Source organism: Neomonachus schauinslandi, chromosome 16 (assembly GCF_002201575.2).
Source record: "Neomonachus schauinslandi chromosome 16, ASM220157v2, whole genome shotgun sequence".
NCBI lineage: Eukaryota > Metazoa > Chordata > Mammalia > Carnivora > Phocidae > Neomonachus > Neomonachus schauinslandi.
The window spans coordinates 14909042-14929858 of NC_058418.1; the positions used below are offsets into that span (position 1 = coordinate 14909042).

Here is a 20817-nt window from a genome sequence, read left to right on the forward strand (position 1 = left end):
GAGTGGTTGCGTGAGTGGTGATGATCTGTTACGCAAATGTGCTTTTCTCATGCCTTTATTTCAGAGTGTCTGTAGGAGTTTGACTGCCAGAAGAGCGGGAGGTCTTCCCGATGGATGGTCAAGTTATTTCTTTCTTGGACACTAATTTGATCGGGAAAAAAAGGTTATCAATTTATCTGGCAAATAATTTAGACATGATTTTTCTGTTGGATCAAATATACGTGTTATGGGGAAGAACACAAAATCAGCAGTTTTTTTCGTTGTCAAGAAACATGATTTCAAAGCCAGTCCTAGCTTAACTGCTTATTTCCTCTGGCACATCCCCGCAAAGTGGGCATCCATTCTCTTCTATTATGGGGACATTATTGGGTAAGGTTGAGAGGCCATCGACTAATAAAATAAATAACTTTATATATAAGAAGATTTGACCTTGGCTCATGGAGAGAAAATGAAGGTCTTGGTTTCAGCTCGGGCCATGATCTCATGGGTTGTGGGAAGGAGACCTGCATCAGGCTCCAGGGGAGCTGGCTTGAGCATTCTGTCCCTCTGCCCCTCCCCCACACAGGCGCAGGCGAATCTGTGTGTGCTCTCTAAATTTTTTTTTTTAATTCTCCTCTATACTAAGGTCATAATTTTTCGTTTTCTATATTCTTAAAGCTTTATAGTTTTGCCTTACACATTTTTTTGTTATAAAATCTCTTGGAATCGATCTCTTTCTGTAGGACAAAGGTGGGGTGCAATTTGTGTGTGTGTATACCAATTGTCTCACATTATAAAAAGGCTATCCTTTCCCATCTTACCAACAGTCATAAATTAGGTTATCATATATATATATATATATATATGGGACTGTTAGGGGGCTCTTTATTCAATTCTGTTGGTCAATTTATTATTCCCTGCAGTATATACTTATATATACATATTCTTAATTAACATAGTGTTATAATTTTAGTATAACACAAAGACCTATTTGGGACCTTTTTAATCCTCTTCACTATATAACTCTTTTACTATTCCCTTTATTTTTTATTCTTTATTATTTCTTTGCTTTCTTTCAGTTTATTCTGCCATTTTTTCTCACATTTTAAGTTGGGTACTTAGTTTTTATACTTATAACATAAATTCTTAAGGTTATAACTTTTCCTTTATGTACTACTTTGGCTGCATCCTACAGATTTTGGTATATGTAGTAGTCTCATCATTCAGTTTTAAATACTTCTTTTTAAATTTGTGCTGATTTTTTCACCCATAAATAATTTGGAAGACTCTTTCTTAAGCATATAGATTTTTTTCTAATTATCCTTTGATGACTCATATCTAACATAATTTTGTGGGCAGTGGAGTTGGTCTATATAAAATTGGTCCATTGAAATTTTTTCAGATTTGCTTTATGGCCTAATATATGTCTAAGTTTTCTGAATATTCAGTATGTCCTAAAAAATGATTTGTCTTCTGTGTATCCATTAGATAAAGTTTGTAAATTTTTTGTCCAAATCCTCTATAATCATACTGATTTTTGTCTCTTAAATATCAGTTACTAAAAGAAATATGCACAATCTCCCACTGTGGCTGTGATGTTATTTTTCCTTGTCATTTCACTAATTTTGGCTTAAATGTATGTATTTTTAGTAACACATACATTTAGAATTTATATAAATTCTTGGAGATTTAAACATCATTATGTGCTGATCTTTTTATAATAATGCTTTTATTTAAAGTCTATTTTATTCAATATTAATATAGCTACTTCAGCTTTCTTTTGATTAGTATTTTGACTGATGTTTTTTCTGTTCCCTTATTTTCAGCCTTTCTGTATAATTATTTTAATGTATATCTTGACAATAGCATATAATTATATTTTATTCAGTCAGACATTTACTGACATATTTGTATTTATTTCTACCATTTTATCACATCACTATATATGTTATATGTAACTTTTTTTAAAAGATTTTATTTATTTGAGAGAGAGAGAAAAACAGCATTAGAGGGGAGAGGGTCAGAGGGAGAAGCAGGCTCCCCGCTGAGCAGGGAGCCCAACGTGGGACTCAATCCCAGGATCCTGGGATCATGACCTGAGCCGAAGGCAGTCGCTTAACCGACTGAGCCACCCAGGCACCCTCTAGGTAACTTTTTAATGTTTTCATTTCCCCCCCCTTTATTCCTTCTTTAGATTGTTATCCTCTCCTTTCTTTTATGTCCTCCTCTTTTGGAAGGTATATATTCTATTTGCATTAATCTTTAACTTAGCAGGACATACTTAAGTTTTCAAAGTCTAAACTTACCATTTTTCCTGCCCAGCAGTATAATGATGTTAGAATACTTTACACCAATCATTGCTTCTACTAATTTAAATGCTATCATTGTAGTATATTTTAGTTATATGTGTGTGTGTGCATGCACACATGTGCATATATGCATGTATGTGTACTTTTATTTCCATTTATTTTATACTAAATTTATTCCCAGGTCATAAGTTTTTGTTTCTTCAGTTTCTTCTGAGATATCTTTTTCTTCTGTGCAACTTCATCTTCTGGTTTAGGAACAATCTCCTCTCAGTAAGGATCATCTTAATGTGGCAGGGAGAACTCATGTATGGATTAATCGGAGCTCTGTAAGTTCTGCACTGCATCTTGGGGACTTTGTTCACCAGATGTGCTTGATGACCAAAGAAGCTACATTTAAATCCTTCAGTCCAACATTATTCTCGGCATTTTTAAGCATGTACAATAATAATTCAGCACTCTGTGTCCAACCCCACTGTTTGGCCTAGGTATACCTACCAACTCCACCATTGTAGTGACAGAATGGCACATGTTGCTTCTGTAAAGTGACATCCTTTAGAGACTTGGTGGCTTTTCAGATATGCACACCCTTGATGGCTTGGGCAGTTTCACCAGTGTTTTTAATATCAACATGAAGATTTGAACTCTTGATTTGCATGATTTTGTGGGGTTTTCTGGGTCGAGTGAATAGGTAACCATTTTCAGAGATCACCTCAGGCCGCTTACAGGAAGAGAACTAAAATCCCCTCATTTTTAAGAAGATATTTTCACTGAATACAGAATTATGGGTTGATAGTTGTTTTTTTATATTTTCACCAACATTTTCTTATGAAAATTTCCAAACATAGAAAACTAAAAGAATTATACAATGAATACCCATGTATTCACCACCTAGATACTACAATTAATACTTTGCTACATTTGCTTTATCAAATAGTTAACTATCCAGCCATGTATTCATCCATGAATTGGTCCATTTTTTTATGTATTTCAAAGTAAGTTGCAGACATCAGTATATTTTACTCCTAAACACTTTAGCATGCATATTACTAATTAAAGTTCAACATTTTGTTGTTGTTTTTTTTAAGATTTTATTTATTTGACAGAGAGAGAGACAGCGAGAGAGGGAGCACAAGCAGGAGGAGTGAGAGAGGGAGAAGCAGGCTTCCTGCCGAGCAGGGAGCCCAATGCGGGGCTCAATCCCAGGACTCTGGGATCATGACCTGAGCTGAAGGGAGACGCTTAATGACTGAGCCACCCAGGCGCCCCAACATTTTGTTAGTTTTTAAGGTAAGATTTATGAACAGTGAACCACACTTACCTTAAATTTATCATTTGAAGAATGTTGTCAAATTCATACACTGTACAAACCAAAATCCTATCAAAGAAAATATCACCACACTAGAAAATTCCCTCGGGGTGCCTGGGTGGCTCAGTTGGTTAAGCGACTGCCTTCGGCTCAGGTCATGATCCCAGGGTCCTGGGATCGAGTCCCGCATCGGGCTCCCCGCTCAGTAGGGGGGTCTGCTGCTCCCTCTGACCCTCTTCCCTGCTCATGCTCTCTATCATTCTCTCTCTCTCAATAAATAAATAAAAATCTTTAAAAAAAAAAAACTCTCTCAGGCTCCTTCCCAGTCAGTTTCCAGGATAATGTTGTTAAAATTCATCCATGTTATGATATGTGTGTGTGCTTATGGTGTATCTAAATAGTTCTTTTTTTTTTTTTAAAGATTTTATTTATTTATATGACAGAGAGAGACAGCGAGAACAGGAACACAAGCAGGGGGAGTGGGAGAGGGAGAAGCAGGCTTCCCGCTGGCGGAGCCCGATGTGGGGCTCGATCCCAGGACCCTGGGATCATGACCTGAGCCGAAGGCAGATGCTTAACGACTGAGCCACCCAGGCGCCCCTAAATAGTTCTTATTACAGAATTGGATTCCATTGTATGGCTAATCACAGTTTCTTTATCCATTCTCCTCTTGATGGGCTTCTGGGGTATTTCCACGTATTTTGCTATTATAATGCAGTTATAAACATTCTTGGATATGTCTTTTTATGAATGTATTTTTTCATATCTTTTAGATAAACACCTAGGAGCAGAATTGTTTGGATGCAGTATATAGGTGTAAGTTCAGTTTTATAAGTTTCTGCCAGAACTTTATCCAAAATAGCTGTACCATTTTACACTCCCAACAACGTATGAGAGTTCCAGTTTCCCTACATTTTCACCAACATTTAGTGCTATCATTCTGGATATGTATCTCATATTGTGTTCTGTAGTGTCTCATAGTGGTTTTAACTGACATTTCCCTAATGACTGTTGATGTTGACCATTTTTTATGCACTTATTAGCCATTTGAACATTTCCTCTGCTCAAATTTTCTGTCCATTTTTAATTGATCATATTTTCACTGTTGAGTTATATAAATTCTAATATAGCCTAGATATCAGTCCTCTATCGGACAGATGTTTTGTGAATATTTCTCCTAGCCATTGGATTTCCTGGTCATTTTTTAATAGTGTCTTTTGATGAGCAAAAGGCTTTTTTATAATGTTTAATTTATCAATTTTTTTTATAGTTACTGCTTTGTGTGACTTATGAAACTTGTCTGCTGCCAAGTTTGAAAAATATTTAAATACTTACCTATGTTTTTTTCTGAAAGCTTTATAATTGCAGTTTTTTATATTAGGTCTAGGACTTATTTTGAAATAATTTTTGTTCATGGTGTTAGATAGGGGTTGAGATTCTTTTTTTTCCTATATAGATATCAATTTTTTTTTCAATATCATTTTGTTACAAATTGTATTTTCAACAGTAGAAGTCTTGGTCCTTTGTTGAAAATTAAATGACTGTTGTATTAGTCTTCCCCTGCTGCAGTGACCAATTCCCACAAATTTCATGATTTGAAAAAAACACAAATTTATTATCTTACAGTTTTGTAGGTCAGAAGTCCAGTATGGGTCTCATCACACTAAAATCAAATATCTGCAGGGCTGTGTTATTTTCTGGAGGCTTTAGGGGAGAATCTGTTTCCTGCTTATTTGGGTTATTGGCAAAATTTACTTATGTCTATAGATCTGAGATCTTCATTTTCTTATTAGCTGTAAGCTGAGAACTGTTACCAGCCTAGAGGCTGCCACCTGCCTTAGCTCATGGCCCTCTCCCTCCATCTTTAAAGCCAGCAACAGCGGGTTTAGTACTTTTCACAACACATCTCTCTGACCTAGGTGGGAAAGAGTCTTTACTTTTCTTTCTCTTCCTAACAATTTAATGCTAAAGCCATTAGGTGGAACTAAGCAAGGTAGGCATACACATCAGTAAAGCCATGATGGCCCTACAGAACTGTGAGGAGTATCTGTCCAGGGAGAGTATGGCAGTGACAATGGGGTATTGATTACTTCCAGGAAGATTAATCAAATATGTTTTATATACACATAACTATATATTTAAGGATAATAAAATGAACATTTCTTTGTCAGGGAAAGGAGTTACACTTATGAAAAGGGATAGAACTAGAATGAACTCAGTGGTTTTAGATTAGAATTGTATTCATGCAAATTTATTTTCATTACAGATACATAGATATAAAAATAAGTGTAGATATAAATGTGTGTATTCAATCTATGTGTATTTATATTCATTAGATCTGTTCACTTCTAAGTGGGCCTGGGAACAGTGACACTGCAGTAGCAGTAAGCATGCTAGTACCCAGATCATGGCCTCCAAATACCATTTTCCTCACTAATAGGAACCAGGGTTCTTTTAAGATGACTGATTCCAGTCTTGGGGCAGAGCGAATACAAGATGAACCTAGAACATCTTGTATGTGAAAGTAAGGGAACGATAGGGACTGGTTATTGAAAGGCCACAGAGGGTGACTGGATGGCTTAGTCAGTTAACTGTCTGATTCTTGATTTCAGCTCAGGTCATGATCTCGGGGTCCTGGGATCAAGCCCCGCATCGGGCTCTGCACTGGGTGTGGGGTCTGCTAGAGATTCTCCCTCTCTTTCTGTCCCTCCCCCTGCTGATGCTCTCTCTCACTCTCTCAAATGAATAAAATCTTAAAAAAAAAAAAAAAAAAGGACACAAATCGGATTGAAGGGGTTTCCACTTAACAAATCTGGGACAAACCTAATACTAATATAAATAATAACAGTAATAGATTATAAGCTTTGAATGAAATAGGAAATCACAAGTCTATGCTGATATAAATTAATAAATTGAAATTTTGCTGAAGGATGGGACATTTATATCGTCTCAGATTACCCCTCCCATAAAATCCTTACTAGTTACAAAGGGGAAAAGAGTAATTTTATAGTGGAGAAGGCTGGCAGACATACCTTATTAATTGATTAAAAGAATATCACCAGTAATGGGGCAAGTCATCATGTGTCCCCTGATATGCCCTGGGAAGAATGCAGCATCATTTCTGTTGGCATTCCTTTCAAAATGCATAACCTGATCATGAGGAAACATCAAAGAAAACCAAATTAGAGAGACATTCTCCAAAGACTGACTTATAGTCATCAAAAGTGTCAAGATTATAAAAGTCAGGGCAAGACAAAAACTGTTTCAGACTAAAGGAGATTAAAGGGACAGGACATTTGAACACAGTGTGTGATTCTGAACTGGATCCTTTAGTACAAATGACATTGGCACACTTGGTAAAACTTGGATGGGATCTAATATACAGAAGAAAAAAGTAATTTAGAATTAAGCTTTAAATTTAAATCTGACTTTCAAAGGAAAAACAAATTAGGATATAAAATTAGCAAAATTCATTACATAGTTTTATCTTGTCTTTCATTTATAAGCTAATTAATTTCTCAGAGGAAAATAAACAGTTTTCATGGGCACAAAGTAACTTGCTTTGGCATAATTTTGAAATTGTGATCCATAGTTTTCCCTATACCCTCTTTACTTTGGTCTCAAAAAATGAGTTTCTCCTATCAAAGATAGTGATTATCTTTTCTATTCTTGATCCCATTTTTCCTATGCCTTCTAGAACATTTCTTCATCAGTTAATACTTAAATATATCAAACAATTCTTTATTGCCTCATTCCTCTCTTCTGTCATTTTCCATATCCTGGGAGAAAAACAATTCTGTGTGTCCCCGTTAATTAATTCTAATAGTACAGAGGTTAAGCAGACTTGGTGGAGGTAAAAGGGTTTCAATCCTGGCTCCATCACTTTATGTGTGACCATGAGCTAGTTATAGTTACTTAAACTGTCACTACTTAGTTTTATCACCTAAAAATGAGACAAAATCCTTGCTTAGATGGTGGTTTTTGAGAATTAATGAGTTGTTACATGTGATTGGTGCCATTATGTGTTCAATTGATGTTTGCCTCATTTCTTTGTCAGAAGCAGTACTAACTTAGGTCTTGGTGATATCTATCTCATCCCATTTGTATTATTTTTGTTAGAAAGTCTTCAAAGTATGGGATATGTGGATGCCTCCTTATTTCCATTACAAATGAAGATTTTTCTTATTCCACATTCTTTTGGAAGTTAGGTTTTTGGGTTTTTTGTTGTTGTTGGTGGTGGTGGTTTGTTAGTTTTATGAGAGGGGAAGTTAAAATCTGGTCTTCATAACTTTTTTAAAGAAATCTGAACTATCTTCCTCAGCATCATCATATCATTTTCTCATGACGGCAATTAAAATTCTCTGACAACTTAAAAACGATGTTCCAATAATGAATCATTTCCCTTTGTTTCTTAAGTGGTGATTGCTTCTAGAATTTTGTTGACCACCCCACCCCCAGTTTCTTTTTTTTTTAATTTAATTTTATTATGTTAGTCACCATGCAGTACATCATTAGTTTTTTGATGTAGTGATCCACGATTCATTGTTTTGTATAACACCCAGTGCTCCATGCAGTACGTGCCCTCCTTAATACCCATCACTTAATACCCATCCCCCCACCCCCCTCCCCTGTAACACCCTCAGTTTGTTTCTCAGAGTCCATAGTCTCTCATGGTTCTTCTCTCCCTCCGATTCCCCCCCCCTTCATTTTTCCCTTCCTTCTCCTAATGTCCTCCATGCTATTCCTTATGTTCCACAAATAAGTGAAACCATATGATAATTGACTTCCTCTGCTTGACTATTTCACTTAGCATAATCTCCTCCAGTCCCATCCATGTTGATGTCAAAGTTGGGTATTCATCCTTTCTGATGGCTGAGTGATATTCCATTGTATATATGGACACCAAAAAGTATAAGATACCTCAGAATAAACCTAACCAAAGAGGTAAAGGATCTATAGGAACTACAGAACACTCATGAAAGAAATTGAAGAAGACACAAAAAGATGGAAAAACATTCTATGCTCATGGATCGGAAGAATAAACATTGTTAAAATGTCTATGCTACCCAGAGCAATCTATACCTTCAGTGCCATCCCGATCAAAATTCCAATGACATTTTTCAAAGTGCTGGAACAAACAATCCTAAAATTTGTATGGAATCAGAAAAGACCCCGAATCGCCAAGGAAATGTTGAAAAAGAAAAACAAAGCTGGGGGCATCACGTTGCCCGATTTCAAGCTGTATTACAAAGCTGTGATCACCAAGACAGCATGGTACTGGCACAAAAACAGACATATAGACCAATGGAACAGAATAGAGAACCCAGATATGGACCCTCAACTCTATGGTCAAATAATCTTTGACAAAGCAGGAAAAAATATGCAATGGAAAAAAGACAGTCTCTTCAATAAATCGTGACAGCTACATGCAGAAGAATGAAACTCGACCATTTTCTAACACCATTCACAAAGATAAACTCAAAATGGATGAAAGACCTCAATGTGAGACAGGAATCCATCAAAATCCTAGAGGAGAACATAGGCAGTAACCTCTTTCACATGGGCCACAGCAACTTCTTTCAAGATATATCTCCAAAGGCTAGTGAAACAAAAGCAAAAATGAACTTTTGGGACTTCATCAAGATAAAAAGCTTCTCCACCCCTAGTTTCTTATCCATTCTGTATAGCCTTAATGAATTATCACATCCCACTACAGTAGCTTCAGCTACCAATTATAAATGGATGATTATCAAATTACTCTCCTCTATTCTAGTCCCTGCTTGCCTCTGATTAGAATATTTAACAGTCAAATAAGTCCCTTTACCTACCAACAAAACTTGAATTTTATATGTCCAAAATTGTATTCTTACATGACCATCTCTTCTACAATTCCATCTCTGTCATTTCCCAGTATATGAGCTCCTCTGTCACATAGAGTAGATGATGAACCTTTAAGTTGGCTGAAGCAATGAATAACTTATATATATATGAGAAGTCATAGAGGTGAGAAACCATTGGAATATAATGAATGTGGAATGGCCTCAAAAAGCATTCTCAGAAAGCATCTCTTACTGTATGTGTGAAAGGTCATTCTGGTGAGAAAAACATTAAGTGTAATGAACGTGGGAAGACCTTTTCTGAAATTTCAGCCCTTCCTCCATACGTGAGAACACATACAGGTGAGAAGCCCTATCAATGTAATAAATGTGGGAAAACTTTCATCCAGAAGTTACACTTCACTAGACAGCAACAAATTCATAGTCAGTATAAACCCTTGGAATGCCTTGAGTGTCAGAAACTCTTCAGTAGAAATTCACATCTCATAGTTCATCTAAAAATTCACTCTGCAACAAAACACTATGAAAATGAAAAAAGCTTTCAGCAAAAACTCAAAATTTGTGAAACACAAATAGATTCATACTGAAGGAAAAGGCCATTGGTGTGAAATCTATACCTACAAAGAACTACAGCAAACATTGTACTTGAAAATGAAACTTAGAAGCATGACCATTAATGTAGGGAATAAGATGTGAGTGCTTCCTTTTTTAATTGGTATTATTTTTAAGTAATCTCTACATCCAATGTGGGGCTCAAACTTAAAACCCTGAGATCAGGCATTGCATACTCTACTGACTGAGCCAGCCAAGCTCCCCATGAGTGCTTTCTATCACTACCATTTGTATGTATGTATTTATATATATATTTTTTTAAAGATTTTATTTATTCATTTGAGAGAGAGAGAGAATGAGAGACAGAGAGCATGAGAGGGAGGAGGGTCAGAGGGAGAAGCAGACTCCCTGCCAAGCAGGGAGCCCGATGCGGGACCCGATCCCGGGACTCCAGGATCATGACCCGAGCCGAAGGCAGTCGCCTAACCAACTGAGCCACCCAGGCGCCCTGTATTTATATTTTTGAGAGAGAGTGCTAGTGAGGGTGGAGGGGGAGAGGGAGAGAGAGAATCTTAAGCAGGCTCCACATTCAGCACATAGCCTGAGGGGGGCTCGATCTCATGACCCTGAGATCGTGACCTGAGCCAAAATGAAGAGTCGGAAGCTTAACTGAGCCACCCAGCACCCCAACTAGAATGAGATTATTGGGCATTAATTCCAATCCTGTTTTTTTGTTTTTATAGTTGAAAGTACCCAGAAAACATGTTCATATAAATACGAAAGAACAGAAGGGATTTGTTAGCATAACATCACTTTTATCCCCCCCAACTCTTTCTTGGATATATATAAAATAATCATTTAATGCTCTATGATCAAAAATAGTTTTAATAATCAGTGGGTTACTCTAGTAAGCTGTCCTTTGATTTTGTTGTGAGCAAAGAATTGGAAGCCACTGACTTGCAAAAAGATGTGCTATCCAGTCATCTGTTTTCTTTCTGTAAAATATACCAAAAAGCTTTAATCAATATTTCTCAAATGACTATTAGTTATACCTTATAACTCTTTTTCTTAGAAGGAACCTAGTTTAGAAAGCTTGGGAACACTGAAATATTGTTATGTCTTTGTCAATATAATATTTTTGGATTTAAATGCTTTCGTCATATATTTTTAAAATATTGTCATCAAAATCTTGAAGTTGCAGACTTGCCATATCCACTTTACAGAAAGCATCCCCTGTGTATCTTGGAGCCAAGTAAATTCGCATTTTCAAGCCAATCAGCCAAATCAAACTTATTTTCTAGTACAGGAAGTAACTCCATTTTTCATTCCAATAATGTGTTAATGTGTATTAAAGAATTTTACAAAAACTAAAAAATAGATTCTAAAACACTTTGTAAGATAGAAAGCCTTCAAGATTAAAATTATGCTGTCTGATATAGTTTATTCATTCTCTAAGTTATAAAATGAGATAAATATGATTTTTTTAATGACAAAAGTCCACCTTAATATGTCCAAGGATAAGCATTGGATATAACAATTGGCATTTGGGTACTATCTTCTACCCAGCCTCCTATTCAAGGGGAATAGGCTAAAAAGTTTTTCTTTTTGTGAGGAAAGAGGTAAAAAAATAATAGATTCATGATCATTTGGGACTTTGTCAGAACAGAGTATTATTAGCCCTATGTTGTGCTCTTTGAGATAATACATGGCAACTAAAAATGGTAGATTTTATTGACCTCACAATAGCTAAAACCTGCATTTTAGGTAACTGAATTTCTGGACTCCACTTATGGCAGGGTTTTACTGACTTAATTTGTAATAATGCAATTTAGCACATGGCTAAAAATTCAAGGGTTTTTTGGTAAAAGACTGAGTATGATAGTTCCTTAATAAATATGTATGTGTGCACATGTATCAAAATATGATTGACTTTTTTGAATAAAGAGTAAGATTAGATATAACTCCTTTTTGTTAGAAATTATGGTCAAACTTCTACATATTTAATGAGATATATACTGTGTAAAACTAATTGGTTATGCAGCTAGGGTATAATCTTATTATGTCTTTATGGTTATGTGTTTTTCTCTAAGTACAGTAAGCAATAAAAATTAAGGACCACAAGGACCAAAAATAATGGACCACAATTTAAATAGGGAAGTGAGAATGTGAGAGGGTGGAGGACAGTGAAGAAGTTGTAAAATTCAATGGATGATAAAGAATTTATACAACTCAACACCCAAAAACAAACCAATTTAAAAATGGGCAGAAGACATGGACATTTCTCCAAAGATATACAGATGGCCAAAAGACATGGGGAGATGCTTATCATCACTTATCATCAGGGAAATGCAAATCAAAACTATAATGAGAGATCACCTCACACCTGTCAGAATGGGTAAAATCAACAACACACAAAACAACAGGTGTTGGCGAAGATGTGGAGGAAGAGGAACCCTTGTGCACCATTGGTGGGGATGCAAACTGGTGCAGCCACTCTGGAAAACAGTATGGACATTGCTCAAAAAGTTAAAAATAGAATTACCTTATGATCCAGCAATCCCACTCTGGGTATTTCCCCAAAGAATACAAAAACACTAATTCAAAGAGATCCGTGCTCCCCTATGTTTACGGCAGCATTATTTACAATAGCTAATGATGGAAGCAGCCCAAGTGTCCATCAACTGATAAATGGATAAAGAAGATTTGGTATATCTATATAGAGTTACATTGGAATATCATTCAGCCATAAAAAAGAATGAAATCTTGCCCTTTGCAACAACATGGATGGAGGTAGACAGTACAATGCTAAGCGAAATAAAACAGAAAAAACAAATACCATATGATTTTACTCATGTTTATTTAAACAACAAAGGAGCAAAAGGGGGGAAAAAGACAAACCAAGAAACAGACTCTTACCTATAGAAAACAAACTGATGGTTACCAGAGGGGAAGGAGGTGTGTGATGACTAAATAGGTGATGGGGATTAAGGAATGCACTTGTAATGAACACTGGCCCATTATGGAATTGTATCACTATACTGTACACCTGAAACTAATGTAACACTGTATGTTAACTAATTGGAATTTAAATTTAAAAAAAACTTTTAAAAAATTCAATGGAATGTAGATCTAGGTGGGATTCAAGAATTTTTGGAATTAGGGAGTTTTAGAGCAAGTGAGCTAAAAAGATGGAGATGATGTCCAAAGAGTTATATAGTTGAAATCGAGTTGATGGAGGCATTAGAGTTACTGATATTGTTCAGATATAGGTATTAATCTGGGAGTGAGTCACTAAGGTAAGATGGATGACAAAAACACTGGAAGATAGGAGGTCACATAACTGAGTGTAAAGGCTATTGGAAAGATCATGTATATTAAAATGATAGAAGTAGTATTGAAAAGACTAACAGTGAACCAGAAGCTAAAATCCTTAAGGAATATGTGAGATGACTCACAGAGCATTAATAGATGCTGGTATCTGATGTCTTGAGAATCAAAGCTAGGCAATTTTAAAAAGTAGAAATATTTTAGAATATCATTTGTAAGCAAAAATGAGTAGCAAGAGCTAGTCCCCCTGTGCCCCAAGGCCCACTGGCATGATGGATATGAAAAGAAAACAGCCACCATCCGGGAAGGATACAGTGGAAGCAGAGTCTTTTTTTTTTTTTTTTTTAAGATTTTATTTATTTATTTGACAGAGAGACACAGCGAGAGAGGGAACACAAGCAAGGGGAGTGTGAGAGGGAAAAGCAGGCTTCCCGCTGAGCAGGGAGCCCGATGCGGGGCTCGATCCCAGGACCCTGGGATCACGACCCTAGCCGAAGGCAGCCGCTTAACGACTGAGCCACCCAGGCGCCCCAGGAAGCAGAGTCTTTAGGGAATAATATGAGCCAGGTTTCAGTTAGAACAAGAGAGAAACAGAGAAATTGTTGAGGGCATGGGGAATTATGTTGGTAACAGTGTGAGTACCAGAGAGCACAGGGTTTCTAGAGTTAGGCAAGGGAGGAAAACGGAGTAAAGGGGGTCATACAGAGCCACGTGAGTTAAAGTCTGAGGGATTAAGGGTGACCTAGGAGTCCTTGGCTATTTGTGGAGACTGCCAAAAATAGGAATAGGAAATATCAGTCTTACCAGTGTTGGGATGTAAAGGGGTGGAGGTTGCTCATGAGGATGTTACTTCCAATAACTGACAGATGGTAAGCTTGCATGGGCTGCTAGCTCCTTCTAGAAAAATCGATTCTCAAGACATCACTGAACTGTAAAACAAGATCTGAGGTATAACAGCAAAAACAGAAAGCTCTGAGATTGACTGGTGTGTTTATGTGGGAGAAAAGGAAGTGGAAAGATTGGCAACATGGGGTAGAGACCTTTGTTTAGTGAAGTATGGGAACAGATTGGGAAAGCTTTAAAATTCTCAACCTCATTGAAAATTTGGGAAAGGCAAGTTGAAACACAAGTTTTTGAAATGATGAGAATTGAAGTAATATTTTGCTGTTTAGTGGGTGCTTTTTGGTACAATCATGCAGGAAAAAATGTATAGAATTGTAGAGAATACAGTTGGAAACATATATACAAAATTATCCTACTTCTCCACTATGCAAGAGAACGCTTCTCCACATATGAGCCAGAAGACATCAACAGGGATATTGACTACAGCATTGTGGTAGAGAAGAAGTAGAAACATTTCTGACCTGAGTGTGGTAGATACCAAATACCTATGGGTAGTAAGATATTTAATAAGATACTAAAGGAGCGCCTGGGTGGCTCAGATGGTTAAGCGTCTGCCTTTGACTCAGGTTATGATCCCTGGCAGGCTTCTGGGGTCAAGCCCCACATCATTCTCCCTGTTCAGCAGGGAGTCTGCTTCTCCCTTTCCCTTTGCCTCTTCCCCTGCTTGTGCGTGCTCTCTCTCAAATGAATAAATAAAATCTTTAAAAAAAAAAAAAGATACTAAAGAAAAATAAGATACTAAATAAGATACTAAGGGAAAAAAATGTTAGCTGAGACTCTAAGTCTTCAGAATTTAAGAGAAAGAGATACCAGATCTTAAAAGTTGTAAAATAGAGTACCTGATAGAATTCAAAAAGGAAGTTGCCAAAAACGAGCTACGAAACTCCCATATACCATGTTCAGTACATTCAAAGCATCAGGTTGTGATCAAAGAATTTGGGGAAAGCTCTTTGTGTGCTGAGTCTTACATCTTCCAAGATAGAAGAGAATGTCTGCCCATCTCTTATGCTTATTGGGAGGGGACACTAAGATTACTACGAGCTGGGAACAAAGTGGGGTGCTGTCTGACTTCCTGGAGAAATCTAAGTATCATGAGAAAGGTTGAACTAGTGCTGCTTTAGCCAACAATCTCAAAGTGTATCCAGAACAAGAATGCATGAGTGTTTCCCAAGGACTAGATGTGGCCCTAGGTCTAGTAAAAGAAAGCCACTTAGAGGGGCTCCTGGGTGGCTTAGTCAGTTAATGGTCTGCCTTCAGCTCATGTCATGATCTCAGGGTCCTGAGATTGAGCCCTGTGTTGGGCTCCCTGCTCAATGGGGAGTCTCCTTCTCCCTCTTCCCTCTGCCCCTCCCCCACCTTGTGTGTGCGCACTCTCGCTCTCAAATAAATAAATCTTAAATAAGTAAAGTTTATCTGTATATTTCAGCCTAAATAGGTCTCAAAATGAATAAGGAAATTTATGGAAAGGTAATATTATTTGAGGAAATTATAAACTATGCAAAATAACATGTTGATAGGTAACATACCTTGTCTCTCATTTTTTGAACATGCATTACCCAAATATTCACCATGTTTACAAATTTTTACCCCAATTCTCGTATTATGTAAAAATTTTAAATTGAAGTAAGTGTGGGTGAGAGGATGTAGAGTCTATTGTGGTCACATCTCAGCTAACCTCCCCATTTGTTTGAGACTTCTGCTTCTACTGTTTAAACATGTTGTACATTATCACTATCATTTCTCCAAGCATGTACCCTTCATGGATTCCAGTTCACTTCTGCTATGTGCCCAGGAGCACTACCAATCTTTAATTTAGAGTGTATTTTTAACATTATTTCTTTGTTTGTTTTTTTAAGATTTTATTTATTTCACAGAGAAAGTGAGAGAGGGAACACAAGCAGGGAGAGTGGAAGAGGGATAAGCAGGCTTCCTGACGCGGGGCTCGATCCCAGGGACACTTAACGACTGAGCCACCCAGGCGCCCCTCTTTGTTGGGTTTTACTAGAGAACATGCCCCTTGCATTATAAAAGAAAAACATTATTTTCTTTTGTTAAAGAATTATATAATGTTTATTAAATGCTTTATGTTAATGAGTTCTTAGTGGATTATTTTCTAGGTGATAGAGTATCTTAGTTGCATTAAGAAAAGTGGAGTTTGGGGGCATCTGGTGGCTCAATTGGTTAAGTGACTGCCTTCAGCTCAGGTCATGATCCGGGAGTCCTGGTTTGGGGGCGCCTGGGTGGCTCAGTTGGTTAAGCAACTGCCTTCGGCTCAGGTCATGATCCCGGAGTCCTGGGATCGAGTCCCACACCAGGCTCCTGGCTCAGCAGGGAGCCTGCTTCTCCCTTTGACCCTCTCCCCTCTCATGCTGTTTCTCTCTTTCTCTCAAATAAATAAATCTTAAAAAAAAAAAAGAGGGCGCCTGGGTGGCTCAGTTGGTTAAGCGACTGCCTTCAGCTCGGGTTATGATCCCAGGGTCCTGGGATTGAGTCCCGCATCGGGCTCCCTGCTCTGTGGGGAGCCTGCTTCTCCCTCTCCCACTCCCCCTGCTTGTGTTCCCTCTCTCGCTGTGTCTCTGTCAAATAAATAAATAAAATCTTTAAAAAAAAAAAAAAAAGAAAGAAAAGGGGAGTTTGGGAATGAGATACACAGTACTAAGAAATGAAATACAGGCTCCTGCCATTTAAAAATTAGCCATCCAGGGCGCCTGGGTGGCTCAGTTGGTTAAGCAACTGCCTTCGGCTCAGGTCATGATCCTGGAGTCCCGGGATCAAGTCCCGCGTCGGGCTCCCTGCTCGGCGAGGAGCCTGCTTCTCCCTCTGACCCTCCCCCCTCTCATGTACGCTCTCTCATTCTCGCTCTCTCAAATGAATAAATAAATCTTTAAAAAAAATAAAAATAAAAAATAAAAAATAAATAAAAATTAGCCATCCAACACATTTAGAGAATAAATTAGATCTGAAAAAATGACAGATACCTGTATATGGCCTGGAATTATACACACTAAATCTACAATAGGGATAGGATTGAGAAACAATGGGTCTTTGACATTTATCATTAATTTTCATATATTTACTATAAAAATATGAAGTCATGTTAATATGTATTTATTCTACATAATACCTGAGTGCTTTGTCAAATTTTTTGAACTATTCAAAAGAGTTTATCCATCCCACTCACTGCATACTAACTAGAAAGTTAAAAATTATGTTTGTAATGGAAAGGTCTAGTAGTCACTACCTCAATCAGTGAACAAATTTAGCAATACCAATAGTAATATCCAGCAATACTGGGACAACTTATTTTACTTATATAATGACACATTTAATGCTTTATGTTATGCATAGTATATCTTTTGCTAAAATAAGTATGTATCATTTTATTTTTACTAAAACTGCTTCTGTATTTATTCATGAGGAAACAGACAAATCCTAAAAGTTTGACATTCTACCAAGCTTAGATTCTAAAAATGGTAGTATCAAAAATATTACCAAAAAAGTGGTGGTGGTGACTGTTCTCAGTTAAGAGATTATGAGAGCCTTGATCAGATCCTTACTTAGAAAAACGTTTTATAAGCCAGTTTTTTTTTTTCAGGTTTTAAAACTTTTTATTGCATATTTAAAAAATTGTGCATTCCAATAATTAAAATCATTTGAACAAACTAATGGCATTCTGATTAAACTGCATTTTACAGCCTGCAGGACACCTTGGACCAGCATGATTTTTACTCTAGATTTCACAGTCGTCCCTCCCAGCTTCTTCCTTCACCAACATGCAAGTTCTTTTCCTTCCCTGCCAGCCAGACAGGCTGATGGGAGAGGCAGGCGCCTTCGTTGTCAGTAGTTCTTTGATGTGAAAAGGGGCAGCACAGTCATTTAAACTTGATCCAACCTCTGTGCGTCTTACAAAGTTAAACAGCTAAAAGAAGTAAAGAAGGCAATGCTTGTGGAATGTACAGTGCATATTGGCGGCACATGCCTCATTGTGATTTGCCTGCTTGCTTCCGTTCAATCGTTTCTTTTGAAGGTAGTGGATTTTTCTCTTGCGTTTCTGTCTTCTTCAATTTCGACTTATCGAATTTCTCAATCTCAGCCATGTAGGGTTTGTCAGACATGGTTGCAGAGGAAGCAGAGCAAGGTGCATGAGCAAGCAAAGTCCGGTCGGCACAGTGGCCGCTGCCGAATCTTTTTTTTTCCAAAGACTTTTTTATTTGTCAGAGAGAGCACACACAAGCAGGGGGAGCGGGAGAGGGAGAAGCAGGCTCCCCGCTGAGCAGGGAGCCCAATGTCGGACTCCATTCCAGGACCCTAGGATCATGACCTGAGCCAAAGGCAAACGTTTAACCGACTGAGCCACCCAGGTGTCCCTAAACCAGTTTTGAGACACTTTGGGAAATTATGGAATTATTAATTTTCTAATGCCATGCTCTTAAAATTAAGACAATCTCCTTATTTTTAGGTTATGCACGAAGTATTTAGGAGTGAAATGTAACATTAATAAAGCTAAAATGTGGCAGGATGTTAACTAAGTCAGTCGAGGATGTGATGGACGTTTCACTATTATTTTAGTTTTCCTGTGGTTTTTAGAAATCTTCAGTACAAAAAGTTGCTGGGGAAATTTAGCTAAAAAAGACTTTAAAATACAAAAAATATTAAAAGATACTTAGGAAAATGTGAATAATCTTGGGGTGTATGAAACATTCTATGTAGATTATATTTGATGCTATAAAAGTAAAAAACAAACTTTATATTAAAGTGTAAGATAGACTAAGAAATTATTTTTGTAACCCATATGATAAAGATAATAGCCATAAACACAAAAACTTCTACAAATTAATGAAAAATACTAGAAATTGTGCACTATTGACAGGTAATTTGCAGAAAATTCAGATGACCAGTAAGCAAATGAAAGCATGCTCAGTCTACCCTGTATTTAAATAAATTCAGATTAAAGCAATGACATATTTTTCATTAGAAAGACTGACAAAGAGCACCAAGTGCTATTAAATTAGTAGGAAAATGTGCAACTCAAACACTGTTGATGGGACTGAATGTGCTTTATCTGGAAAGTAATGTTACTATTACAATAAAAAAATAAAGGGGTATCTGGGTGGCTCAGTCGGTTAAGTGTCTGACTCTTGATTTTGGCTCAGGTCATGATCTCAGGGTCTTGGGATTGAGCCCCACGTCAGGTTCCCCGCTCAGTGGGGAGTCTGCTTGAGGATTCTGTCTCCCTCTGCCCCTCCCCCTGCCCTCTCTCTCTAATGAATCTTTTTGAAAAATACACATATTCTTTGTTCCACAAACCTGATATAAGAATCTTACAGAAATAAAAACATATACAAATATTTATGTTTAAAGATATTCATTGACAGTTGTTTGAAATAGCAAGGAAGTGAAAACAACATGAATGTTCATCAACAGAGAAACAATCTGAACATTAATACCTCTCCATATGTAGTATTCTGCAGCTACTAACACTAAAATGAGTAAGTTAGATTTATATGTACCTGGAAAGATGTCCGTGATGTATGTTACAGGAAAGTTGCAGATTGATGTCCATACAGTGATCCTGTTTAAATATATAAATATTCACAACCAAGAAAAAAAAAAAAAGAACCATGTATAAACATGTACATTTAAACATAAAGCTACAGAAAAGTACTCATGATGCTTTTAACATGTTAGTTTAAGAAGTCAGATTTTATTTTTTTAAAGATTTCATTTATTTGACAGAGAGAGAGAGGACACAAGCAGGGAGAGCTGCAGAGGGAGAGGGAAAAGCAGACTCCCCACTGAGCAGGACCTGAGGGACACGGGGCTTGATCCCAGGATGCTGGGATCATGACCTGAGCCAAAAGCAGACACTTAACCAACTGAGCCACCCAGGCGCCCCAGGAAGCCAGATTTTCTTTTATGTATATTTGTTATAATTTCTTGTTTTGCAGGTAAATGCATTATATAATTTCAGAAGAGCAATTCAAATATGAAAAGAAAAACTATATGAAAAATACGTTTATTTTCTAACTTGAGAATAAGTAAAAAACTGTTAGAGAACAAAGTAATAGCATAATGGCCCATTTGACCATCTTTATTCCTCTGTTATAAAATTCATCTTAGAAAAGAATCTCCAATTCTAGAACTTGATTTATGGATTAAATATATCAAAGTTAAAGCCATTTATTTCATTACCATGCCTTTAAAATTCCACAAACCTGTTTTCTTGGGGTTTTTTGTTAATATCTCATTAAGTTGAACTAAGAATTGGGATAGAGGGGAGAGTAAGAAGGGACTGTGAAGGGAGATTGTTACATGGAGGAATTTCCCTTTTTTAAGAGGACAAGGGTCCTATATGTAGAAAAAGAATGGGATTGGTTTACAGAGAAAGAAACTTGCCCTCTCATAAACTTAATTGGCCTCCAGCTATAATGTTTTAGAGTTTCTACCTCTGAGGTTATTTCTCATAGCCAGAGCAGCATTTACAAAAATAGTTCATATGCAAAAGATATTAACAGGCATTGTAAGAAGGGATTCATGGTCAAGTAAGTTTGGCACATGATGGGTTAAAGTTTTAAAAAATTGCTTTACTGAAATATTATAGCCC

The 20817-nt window shown here is 37.0% G+C and overlaps 1 protein-coding gene across 1 annotated transcript; it reads right to left on the minus strand.

The window, feature by feature from the left end:
• Positions 1–17808: 17808 nt before the first annotated feature.
• Positions 17809–18447, minus strand: LOC110590166 (thymosin beta-4-like). Its single transcript, XM_044922206.1, has one exon. It carries the CDS (start codon positions 18326–18328, stop codon positions 18194–18196), a length of 135 nt encoding a protein of 44 aa, XP_044778141.1. The 5' UTR covers positions 18329–18447; the 3' UTR covers positions 17809–18193.
• Between the last annotated feature and the right edge of the window lie 2370 nt (positions 18448–20817).